Genomic DNA, 12,324 nt, shown 5'->3' on the forward strand with positions numbered 1-12,324 from the left:
GCTCAAACCCATCCCAGTGCCCTGCCTAGTATGATCATGTCATTCTCCTTTCTCACCTTCCTGTTGAACCCCAGTCTATTCCTTCCCAGGCTCATTATTGTTTTGTTACCTGCTCATAGTTGGCAGAAGAAGAAGGCAACTTCCCAACCCCTCCCTTTTATGAAGCTATAAAGGCTCCTGCAGCTCTTCCATGATAAAGAAAGAGGCAACAACATTGTGTGGAAGAAGCTCAAGAAGCCCAGGCATCCAGTCTCCCACCCCGCTAGGCTCCAGATTCTTTCCAAGAACACATACGTAGGAGAACCAAGCTCCTGGAAGCTCCAGCCTTTACCTCTTCACCTTGAACTCTCCTTTCTCAAGAATATTGTTCTTTGCCTTCTAGGTCTTGGCCACATTTGGGATCCAAGCGTCTTTTTTACCAGCCACAAAGAGGCAGATCAAGATGCAGAAAAGAAACATTTGCCTTATGTACTGGTTGCTGTTGCATCTCCTACTTTTGGAATATGGTGAGTGCTTTTCTTTAAAGGTGGATGGTCTGTGAACTTTTGAGGGATTGTGGGAGATGATGACCGGCACTAGGAATAACTGGTTCTCTGCCATAGAGTGAGGGTCATCATTTCACCCCAATCACTTCAGTCTAATAAGGTATCACCTGGGAGGCAGTCAGAGCACAGTGGTTAAAACTGTGCACTCTGGTCTCCAATTGCCTACGTTTGAATCATGGCTCCATCTGTTACTGGTACACTTTGGGTGAGTTAACCTCTCTGTGCCTCCATTTCTGCATCTATAAAATGGTAATAACCGTTGAGATATGGCTGGGGTTTAAATATTAATAACAAGAAGAGTTGACTGTTATTTTAAAATATCACTCTTCTATATTATAAAATCTTAATTTTTCTCGTGTCCTTAACCCCTATTCCACAATCAGCCTCAGTCAGCCTCAGGCCAAGGAGAAAAGGATTTAAGTCAAAACTAACTCCCACTCTGCTCCGCACCTCTGACACTCTATTAAACACTCCTCGGGCCGTCTCCTATTGTGCAACTAGGAAGCATGACTTCTTAGAGAATTCTTTTTCTTTTTGGGGGGCGCAGTGCCACACGGCTTGCACAATCTCAATTCCCCAACCAGGGATTGAACCCGGGCCACGACAGTGAAAGTGCCAAATCCTAGCCATTAGGCCATCAGGGTACTTCCCCGAGAATTCATCATTTTGAATCAAAATTAGCCCTCATAGAATTTTTTTTTTTTTTTTTGTGGCACGCGGGCCTCTCACTGTTGTGGTCTCTCTCGTTGCGGAGCACAGGCTCCGGACACGCAGGCTCAGCGGCCATGGCTCATGGCTCACAGGCCCAGCTGCAGCATGTGGGATCTTCCTGGACTGGGGCATGAACCCGTGTCCCCTGCATCGGCAGGCGGACTCTCAACCACGGCGCCACCAGGGAAGCCCCACCCTCATACAATTTTGACTCAACTATTCTATTCTCCAAAACTTCTCAAATCAAATCCACTCCCTCTTTCACATCACCCCTACTGTTGTTCATCTCAGTTTCTTATTTAGTTTTACTCATGATTCTAACCTTAACTCCAATTTGTACCCCATTGCAGAGTTTAGGGGGCCTTCCCCAAATAGAGCTAAACTCTAATACTATGTTAGTTCAAATAAGCTACACACGTGTGTGGTGAGGTGCTAGGCGCTCATGTCCAAATTAATAGTAAAATGAGCCACAAATGAGATAAATTTTGTTTATCTGGGGAGGCTAAGCATCTTTGTCCTTCAAGGTAGTGAGAGGCAAAAAATAGGCACAACCTTAACTCTAGCTGAGCCTTCAAGAAGGGGGAAATGCTTCCCTATACCTGTAGATCTTGGTTTGCAGACCTTAATCCTGGGAGATCTTCTATATTTAAGTTACATATAACTTGCTCTTTTCTAACCTTTGCCTTGTAATCAGGAGCCCGTGGAACTTTAATGCATATGTAATCACCCAGATACCTAGGCCTATCTCAGACTCTGATTCATTTAGTCTGGAGTTGTTTGCCTAGAAATCTTTATTTTCAACAAGGTCCCCAGATAATTCTAATATAGGTGTTTTCTGAATAACACTCAGAAATATTTTGCAAGAAAGAAGAAATACCACTTTAATAATGAATTAATCAATATACACTAGTTTCACCTGGGTTCTACAACTCCTTTATAATACTTTTTATCTGTGTTGAATATTGTACAGCAGATGATGGAATAAGCTTACTATCAGTGAAATTAGGTCATGTAACCCTGGTGTTGGGGGTGGATGTGGAGGGTGACTTAGCATGGTAGCTAAAAGTGCAGATTCAATGGCCTGGGTTCAAATTCCTGTTCTACTACTTACTAGCTGTACAAACTTGGGCAAGTGTCAACATTTCTAAGCCTCAATTTTTTCATCTTAGCTGTTGATAATAATAATATCTATTTCATTGGGCTGTAGTGAGCGTTAAATAGAATTATCCATGTAATGAGTTTAACCAACCATTGAACAGAAAGTAGATATGCTCAATATATGTCATCATCTATGATTATCATTAGGCATAACCTCCGTTAGTGGGAGCACACCTAGCCCAACTTCCAGTGAACCCACCACAGTCAACACTGGATCCAGTGCAACCTCCAGTGGGACTAGGACAGCCTCCAACACTATAGCCAGCACGACCTATGGTGGTACCAGCACAGCCACCAACTCTGGATCCCAAGTGACCTCCAGTGGATCCAGCACAACCTCCAATACTGAAACCAGCATGACCTCTGGAGGGACCAGCGCAACTTCCAACACTGGATCCAGCCTGACCTCTGGAGGAACCAGCACACCTGTCAACACTGGATCCAGCGCAACCTCTGGGGGGACCAGCACAGCCTCCAATACTGGATCCAGCCTGACCTCTGGAGGGAGCAGCACAACCTCCAACACTGGATCCAGCACAACCCCTGGGGGGACCAGCACAGCCTCCAATACTGGATCCAGCCTGACCTCTGGAGGGAGCAGCACAACCTCCAATACTGGATCCAGCCTGACCTCTGGAGGAACCAGCACACCTGTCAACACTGGATCCAGCGCAACCTCTGGGGGGACCAGCACAGCCTCCAATACTGGATCCAGCCTGACCTCTGGAGGAACCAGCACACCTGTCAACACTGGATCCAGCGCAACCTCTGGGGGGACCAGCACAGCCTCCAATACTGGATCCAGCCTGACCTCTGGAGGGAGCAGCGCAACCTCCAACACTGGATCCAGCACAACCCCTGGGGGGACCAGCACAGCCTCCAATACTGGATCCAGCATGACCTCTGGAGGGAGCAGCACAACCTCCAATACTGGATCCAGCCTGACCTCTGGAGGGAGCAGCACAACCTCCAATACTGGATCCAGCCTGACCTCTGGAGGAACCAGCACACCTGTCAACACTGGATCCAGCGCAACCTCTGGGGGGACCAGCACAGCCTCCAATACTGGATCCAGCCTGACCTCTGGAGGGAGCAGCGCAACCTCCAACACTGGATCCAGCACAACCCCTGGGGGGACCAGCACAGCCTCCAATACTGGATCCAGCATGACCTCTGGAGGGAGCAGCACAACCTCCAATACTGGATCCAGCCTGACCTCTGGAGGAACCAGCACAACCTCCAATACTGGATCTAGCCTGACCTCTGGAGGGACCAGCACACCTGTCAACACTGGATCCAGTGCAACCTCTGGGGGGACCAGCACAGCCTCCAATACTGGATCCAGCATGACCTCTGGAGGGACCAGCACAACCTCCAATACTGGATCTAGCCTGACCTCTGGAGGGACCAGCACATCTGTCAACACTGGATCCAGCACAACCTCCAGTGGGACTAGGACAGCCTCCAACACTATAGCCAGCACGACCTATGGTGGTACCAGCACAGCCACCAACTCTGGATCCCAAGTGACCTCCAGTGGATCCAGCACAACCTCCAATACTGGATCCAGCCTGACCTCTGGAGGGACCAGCGCAACCTCCAAGACTGGATCCAGCACAACCCCTGGGGGGACCAGTACAGCCTTCAATACTGGATCCAGCGTGACCTCTGGTGAGACCAGCACACCTGCCAATATTGGTTCCAGTATGACCTCCAGTGAGACCAGCATAACCTCCAGTACTGGATCCAGCACAACCTCCAGTGGGACCACCACGGCCTCCAACACTGGACCCAGTACAACTGCAGGAGGCTCTGGTACACCCTTGACAACTGGAATAATCACAGCTTCCAACAGTACTAGCACAAGTGCTGGAACTACAGTGAATGAAGGGCCCAGTGGGTCCCTGAAGCCATGGGAAATCTTCCTCATCTCTCTGGTCTCGGTTACAGTGGCTGTGGGATTCTTTGTTGGGCTCTACTTCTGTGTGGTGAGTGCCTAATATATAGGAAATTGCCTGGGGGGAAGGAATAGGGAACATAGGGAAATAAGGTATGAATAGTAGGGCCACCAAGTTAGGGATGAGTAGGGAGGAAAGAAAAATCAGGAGAAAGTTACGAAAGAGACATAGCAAGTTAGAACCAGAGGAGCCAATCAATGTGCAGAGGAAACTATTGACTTGTGGGAAAGGGGAGCAAAAGAAGAAATAAAGACTGGTGGAAGGACTGCTGAATGAGGGAAATGGTTTAAAGGGGGAGAAGATTCCAGAAGGAGTCCCTGGTGAAGGCTTCTCGGGAGTGGAGGAGAATCCAATTCTGAAATGATTCTGCCTTCTTTTTCTAGAGAAACTCCCTGTCCCTGAGAAATGTCTTTGACACAGCTGTCTATCCACTCCATGGCCCAAACCTCGGCCCAGGCCCTGGAGGGAATCACACAGTCCACCACCGGTCTAGGTGGAGCCCTAATGGATTCTGGAGGAGACCGGTATCCTCAGTGGCCATGGAGCTGAGAGAGAGCCACAATGGGCTCTAAGTGGCTGCTGAAGCCAGAGAGCCACATTTCTCACAGAGGAAGCCAGCCTGGGGGACCAGAGATCTGAGTGTCCTTTCATTCGTCCCCAGGAGTCCCCTCCCAGCTTTGTTTGGGTCTCTGCCAGTATTGGGAAAGACACTTCCTCCCTCTCTCTTGCTTTTGCCAGACACTGGAAAGAGGAGACTCTGCTGGTCATTTAGCTAAGAAATAAACACATACAAACTGTATCACAGAGAGAACCTGTGTGTGCACACGAGTGGTGTCTGCTGCGCCGAGTTGAATTTCCCGGTTGTATGAGAGAACCCCATGCTAGAATCCACTTGGCATTCAGAATCTCCACAGTAAAATCCAGAGACGTCATCCATATCTGTCCCCTTTTTCTAATGCTTCTTGCCCCAAGCAGGAACCCTGTGCCCCCAAGAATCTCCCAGACTGAGAGGGGAATTGAATTGGGAGAGATGAGAAGGGAGGGCAGGTGCCCAGATCCTACAGGCTCATGGATTAAGCCTGTGGTAGGTAGAGATTACGTTGTAGCACATGCAGAACCCAGAGCATGACAGGAGGAGGTATGCTGTTGGGTGGGGGGAGGGGCGGGGAGGGAGGTCACTCAAAGCCACAGTTTCCAGGCCGTTTACATTTGCTCTAGACCTGGGTTACTTGTAAGAATGAAGGTGTTGGTTGATAACTCTCACTCTCAGTGCTGCCTTTGGAAGCAGAGAGAAAGTGCTTCCTGTTTTTATCAAGGGAAACACTTCCTAGCCTGCTAAGATTTCCTTTCAAGAGGGTCATGGCAGAGACACCTGGGGTAAAGCCTGAGATTCTCATGAATTCCCCTCCCACAAAGGCTGCACATACCCCTTTCATGGTCTAGGATAGAAGGCTCTCTGATCCTACAGGTCTTGGAGGACAGAGGCGAGCTGCTTTGAAAGGCTGGGTTGCTCTGAATCCATGAGGCCAGTGACACGACTTCCACCGGGGACAGAGGCCTCAGGAGAGAATTAGCAGGTTGTTGGTGGGTTCACCCCAACTCACAGCAGTGGAAACTGCTCTGCCTTCCACCATTCATTGGGTTTCTCAAGTGTCAGCAAACCAGACGGTTGATCCTAGTCAGTGAGGCCATGCTGAGCCATGTACAGGCCCATCATCATCATCATCATTATCTTACCTACAGGGATCCAGCAACCGGAAAGAGAAGCTGAGTTGAACCCCCTAGAAAGTTGCCTCCCACTGGTGTGAACTGTGGAAAGCATAATGTGAAAAACGTGAAAATAAAGCAAGGGAGTCCATTTAGATAATTTTAAAATGTAAAACATGCATTTTCAAGTTTAAAATTGTAATAGATAAATTCAAAGATGCTGGTTGAGAATAAAGTTAGTTATTTAGAAGAGCAAGTGGAGAAAGTAGCTCAATTAGATACAACAAACCAGAGATGAAAATCACTGACATAGAGAATAGAAGACACTTGGAGGATTGATTCAGGAGGACTAACAAACAAGTAGTAAGATTCAGAACAGAGAAAAAAGGAAGAGATAGACCAGAGGAAGTAAAAGAACAACAGGGAAGAAAGATTTTAGTCTGCAAGTTGAAAGGGCTTATTAGTAACAACTCTGTAAATATACTAAACCCCATTAACATCTATTTTAAACAGGAGAATATGCTATATAAATTATATCTCAATAAAGCTGTAAAAATATTAGTACCCAGCAGGCATATCGTGTAAATAAAAATTTTGAATTCCAAAGATAAACAGCAATGGGCACTTTGAGACAGTGGGAGATGAAAAGAGATGAAACCACGGTGAGTAAGTAATTCAGCTTGTGGTTAATTGACATGGTTACACTGTGAACATCTCGCTACTCCCAGAAACTGGAGTGTGTACATAGAGTTAGGAAGCATCATGACTCAACTTTTATCATGGGATCTGCTTACATGGATGAAACATGTTTTAACCCAACAAAGCCCCATCTCACCAAGGAAGTTTGACCCAAGCAGAGGTCTAGGAAGTTGACAGGATTAAGCGCTTTTGCACTGTTGGCCTAGTGCAATGATCTTTAAATGGAGTCTGCCCATACCCTTGGAGGTATATGAAGACTTTCTAAAGAGTATTATGCAGGTGTGGGATATCTTATGGGAATCATCTTCCAGAACTTCAACCTCGATAGGTATTTTGTGGCTGTGGTCAAAGCATCTGCTAGTTATACTTTTCTAGCTTTCCTTCTATAGCCACCCACCCACCTTTTACATTCTAGCTCCTATATTATTATGGTGGATTTCCCTAGGTGCAAAAAATTCCAGGGTGCAAATAAAGGGATAACTCAAAATCTCTTCTAATTTAGTCATTGTATACCCAGAGTAGGGCTTCATGTTTTCCCTTGCCTCACATAAATTCCTATTAGGGGCTAAAAGAAGTGTAATAAATGGGGAATTTTTGGACATGTTAAGATGTTATTTATTCAGATATATTGTAGAGTGAGGTAGCAGGGGTGATAAAGATTTCTGCTTAACAATCTCTTCTCTTTCATCTCCTGTCAAAGAATACATCCTTCTGGGGGGAGCAACTCATGAAAGCAGAGCTGTCATCAGTATGCTGTCATCAGTATGAAATAATAAGAGTGGCAGTTCCTCGTTTAACCCAGGAGAAAACCCTATAGCAAACCCTATAGAAAACCCTTATCTGTCTGTCTACCTATTTTAGAATATTCAAGATTTGTAAAAACTTTGCTGGGAAATAGCAACTTACTATGAAGCACGCGTCCCTGGCTTATACACCGTTCTCCATAAGGAGAAACTCTGTCTCATTCAAGAGTTTCCTGGTTTAGATCACAGTTGGATATTTTGCATGATTTTCAAGGAGGAAGACATTATAAGTTGTACATTTATTTCCTGATTAATGTTATATCTTTTTTAAAAACTATTTATTTATTTGTGCTGGGTCTTTAGTTGTGGCAGGCGGGCTCATTAATTGTGGCTTGCCGGCTCTTTAGTTGTGGCATGCGAACTCTTAGTTGTAGCATGCATGTGGGATCTAGTTCCCTGATGAGGGAACGAACCCGGCCCCGCTGCACTGGGAGGGCAGAATCTTAACCACTGTGCCGCCAGGGAAGTCCCTAATGTTTTATCTTAAGACGAAAGGAAGATCCAGAAGCTGTACAGCATACCTGCTAAGAGCACAGATTGAAGAACTAGAATTTCCGGTTTTAAATCTAAGCTCAGCGTGGCCTCCCACAAATTTCTTCACTTTCCTGGGTCTCAGTTTGCTTATCTGTAAAACTGAGGGTGATAACAGTACCCAATTCATGAGATTGCTGTGAAGCCTAGAATAGTACATTTGGTAGCACTCTATAAATTATGTTATTATTTTTTATATTGGGAAGGTTCATGTTGCACATTTTCTTGAAAATATGGAAAAACATTGCGGAGTTGGAGGAAAGATAAAAACATTGCATAAGAAAAACATTTTCATTTACTTTTCACCAAAATGTTATTGAGGACTGAAATTTAACACAAGCCACAGGAAATTTTTTTTATGTTTATAAACATATCTTTTGGTGCAGAGAAGCATGGTAGGGTGATCAACAAAAATCTTACAAGCAAAAAATATTACAGTAGAATAATGTAGGGGAAGTAATATCAAGGCAGAATAACAGGGGTAGAAACCAGAGAGGATAGGAGACAAAAACGGCCTGATGAGGTGCAGAGGTTTCCAGAGCTCAGCCAGAGCTCACAGGCTTCCTAACATTCCTTGTGGAGGCTGAGAGAGCTGTCCTCGCACACCGGTTCCAGACTGCATTCTACATTCAGATTTTCACCTGGACTTGCTCCCCTATTCCGATGTATTTTCTTTTTTTGCGGTACGTGGGCCTCTCACTGTTGTGGCCTCTCCTGCTGCGGAGCACAGGCTCCGGACGCGCAGGCTCAGCGGCCATGGCTCACGGGCCCAGCTGCTCCGCAGCATGTGGGATCTTCCCGGACCGGGGCACGAACCCGTGTCCCCTGCATCGCCAGGCGGACTCTCAACCACTGTGCCACCAGGGAAGCCCTGTATTTTCTTTTTGTTCTGAATTTTTTATTTTACATTTTTTGTTATAGAGAGGTACCTTAAACAATGTGTGGAAGATGGCAGGGTATAAATGATGAAGACCACTCCAACTATACATTATTCCTTTTAAACTCTAAAATGTCCTCGAATTATAGGGCACCACATACAGACTCACTTCCACTGGTTTTCTCCTAAACATGCTGGCATTCTCTTATTCAAAACCAAGAGGTAATAGCAATAATAATGGTAGCTAATATTCATTAAGCACTTACTTCGTGGCAGGTACTATGCGAGCATTTTACATGTGGTATTTCATTTTATACCCCCAATAACACTACGGGGAAAGTGTTATTATTATCTTCATTTCATATACAAGGACACTATTCATACATAAGGACACTATTCACATTTCATATGCAAGGAGATATAAAGAGGTTAACAAACTTACTGAAGGGCACACAGCAGAGAACTCAACCCAGGATCTTTTAATTTCAGGAATCCATGTTTTTAACTGAAAGGCTATATGTTGGATTTGAAAACTGTGGCTCATCCAGAAAAGTTATACCTGGTCTCACAAACATGCATTTCCTTAGTAATACAATGACGGATTCCTGTTCTTTGGTGGCCCATCCCCTGAACACTGGGATGTTGATTTATTTTTGCTTTGCAAATTCTACCACATTATATTGGTACAGCATAGTAAATTGGAATATAGACACAGTGAGGTTATTATTTTATTTGATTTTTTCCTTATTTTGATGTTTTCACAAGGAGAGAAATAAAAGATAACACATGGATATGAAGAGAAACACAGAGAAGTAAAAAGGTTAGGAAGAAAAAAAATTTAATGGGTTCTCTTAAAAAGTGAAAATCTGTTTCCTTTGCTGTGCAAAAGCTTTTAAGTTTAATTAGGTCACATTTGTTTATTTTTGTCTTTATTTCCATTACTCTATGTTATGTATCCAAAAAAAAATATTGCTGCGATTTACACCAAAGAGTGTTCTGCCTATGTTCTCCTCTAGGAGTTTTATAGTAGCTGGTCTTACATTTACATCTTTAATCCATTTTGAGTTTATTTTTGTATATAGTGTTAGAGAATGTTCTAATTTCATTCTTTACATGTAGCTGTCCAGTTTTCCCAGCACCACTTATGAAGAGACTGTCTTTTCTCCATTGTATATTCTTGCCTCCTTTGTCATAGATTAATTGACCATATAAATGTGGGTTTATTTCTAGGCTTTCTATCCTGTTCCATTGATCTATGTTTGTTTTTGTGCCAGTACCATACTGTTTTGATTAGTGTAGGTTTGTAGTATAGTCTGAAGTCAGGGAGTCTAATTACTCCAGCCCCATTCTTCTTTCTCAAGATTGTTTTGGTGGGCTTCCCTGGTGGCGCAGTGGTTAAGAATCTGCCTGCCAATGCAGGGGACAGGGGTTTGATCCCTGGTCTGGGAAGATCCCACATGTCGTGGAGCAACTAAGCCCGTGCACCACAAATACTGAGCCTGCACTCTAGAGCCCACAAGCCACAACTACTGAGCCTGCATGCCACAACTACTGAAGCCCGTGTGCCTAGAGCCCATGTTCTGCAACAAGAGCCACCAAATGAGAAGCCCGTGCACCGCAACGAAGAGTAGCCCCTGCTCGCCACGACTAGAAAAAGCCCACGTGCAGCAATGAAGACCCAATGCAGTCAAAAATAAAAAATAAAATAAAATTAAAAAGATTGTTTTGGCTATTCAGGGTCTTTTGTGTTTCCATACAAATTTAAAAATTTTTTGTTCTAGTTCTGTGAAAAATGCCAGTGGTAATTTGATAGGGATTGCATGAATCTGTAGATTGCCTTGGGTAGTGTGATCATTTTAACAATACTGATTCTTCCAATCCAAGAACACGGTATATATTTCCATCTGTTTGTGTCATCTTCAATTTCTTTCATTGTGTCTTACAGTTTTCGAAGTACAGGTCTTTTGCCTCCTTAGGTAGGTTTATTCCTAGGTATTTTATTCTTTTTGATGCAATGGTAAATGGGATTGTTTCCTTAATTTCCCTTTCTGATCTTTCATTGTTAGTGCATAGAAATGCAACAGATTTCTGTATATTAATTTTGTATCCAGCAACTTTATCAAATTCATCGATGAGCTCTAGTAGTTTTCTGGTAGCGTCTTTAGGATTTTATATGTATAGCATCATGTCAGCTGCAAACAGTGACAGTTTTACTTCTTCTTCTTCAATTTGGATTCCTTTTATTTCTTTCCCTCCTCTGATTGCTGTGGCTAGGACTTCCAAAACTATGTTGAATAAAAGTGGCTAGAATGGGCATCCTTGTCTTGTTCCTGATCTTTGAGAAAATGCTTTCAGCTTTTCACCTTTGAGTATGATGTTAGCTGTGAGTTTGTCACATATACCCTTTATTATGTTGAGATATATTCCCTCTATGCCCACTTTCTGAAGAGATTTTTTAATCATAAATGGTTGAATTTTATCAAAAGCTTTTTCTGCATCTGTTGAGATAATCATATGGTTCTTATGCTTCAGTTTGTTAATGTGGTGTACCACATTGATTGATTTGCTGATATTGAAAAATCTTTGCGTACCTGGGATAAATCCCACTTGCATCTTTGCATCTATGTTCATCAGTGACACTGGCCTGTAATTTTCTTTTTGTGTGATATCTTTGTCTGGTTTTGGTATCAGGGTGATGATGGCCTCATAGCATGGGTTCAGAAGTGTTCTTTCCTCTGCAATTTTTTGGAAAAGTTTTAGAAGAATAGGTGTTAACTCTTCTCTAAATGTTTGGTAGAACTCACCTGTGAAGCAATCTGGTCCTGAACTTTTGCTTGTTGGGAGTTTTTTAATTACTGATTCAATTTCAGTACCAGTAATTGGTCTGTTCATATTTTCTATATCTTCCTGGTTCAGTCTTGGGAGATTGTACCTTTCTAAGAATTTGTCCATTTCTTCTAGGTTGTCCATTTTATTGGCTTATAATTGCTCTTAGTAATCTCTTATGATCCTTCGTATTTCTATGGTGTCAGTTGTAACTTTTCTGTTTCATTTCTGATTTTATTGATTTGGGGCCTCTCCCTTTTTTTTCTTGATGAGTCTGGCTAAAGGTTTATCAATTTTGTTTATCTTTTCAAAGAACCATCTTTTAGTTTCATTGATCTTTTCTATTTTTTTTAGTCTCTATTAAACTTAAAAGCTTTTGCACAGAAAAAGGAACCATAAACAAAACAAAAAAATAACCTACAGATTAGGAGAAAATATTTGCAAACAATACTACCAACAAGGGGTTAATTTCCAAAATATACAAACAGCTCATCCAACTTAATATTAAA

At 43.5% G+C, this 12,324-nt stretch overlaps 1 protein-coding gene across 1 annotated transcript; it reads left to right on the forward strand.

Annotated features, from left to right (window-relative positions):
- The first annotated feature begins 2,757 nt into the window (after window positions 1-2,757).
- Window positions 2,758-5,176, forward strand: MUC21 (mucin 21, cell surface associated). The gene is made up of 3 exons (XM_060021553.1): window positions 2,758-4,085; window positions 4,221-4,402; window positions 4,756-5,176. The coding sequence occupies exons 1-3, from the start codon at window positions 2,771-2,773 to the stop codon at window positions 4,942-4,944; spliced, it is 1,686 nt and encodes a 561-aa protein (XP_059877536.1). The 5' UTR covers window positions 2,758-2,770; the 3' UTR covers window positions 4,945-5,176.
- The last annotated feature ends 7,148 nt before the right edge of the window (window positions 5,177-12,324 follow it).

This window comes from Delphinus delphis, chromosome 10, assembly GCF_949987515.2.
Source record: "Delphinus delphis chromosome 10, mDelDel1.2, whole genome shotgun sequence".
Lineage (NCBI taxonomy): Eukaryota > Metazoa > Chordata > Mammalia > Artiodactyla > Delphinidae > Delphinus > Delphinus delphis.

Bases quoted from the DNA above. Each gene is read 5' to 3' on its own strand.
- MUC21 (XM_060021553.1), top strand. From the start codon at position 2,771: ATGACCTCTGGAGGGACCAGCGCAACTTCCAACACTGGATCCAGCCTG. The intron at 4,086-4,220 runs GTGAGACCAGCA...GTACAACTGCAG, and splicing joins TGGATCCAGCGTGACCTCTG to GAGGCTCTGGTACACCCTTG. The intron at 4,403-4,755 runs GTGAGTGCCTAA...TTCTTTTTCTAG, and splicing joins TTGGGCTCTACTTCTGTGTG to AGAAACTCCCTGTCCCTGAG.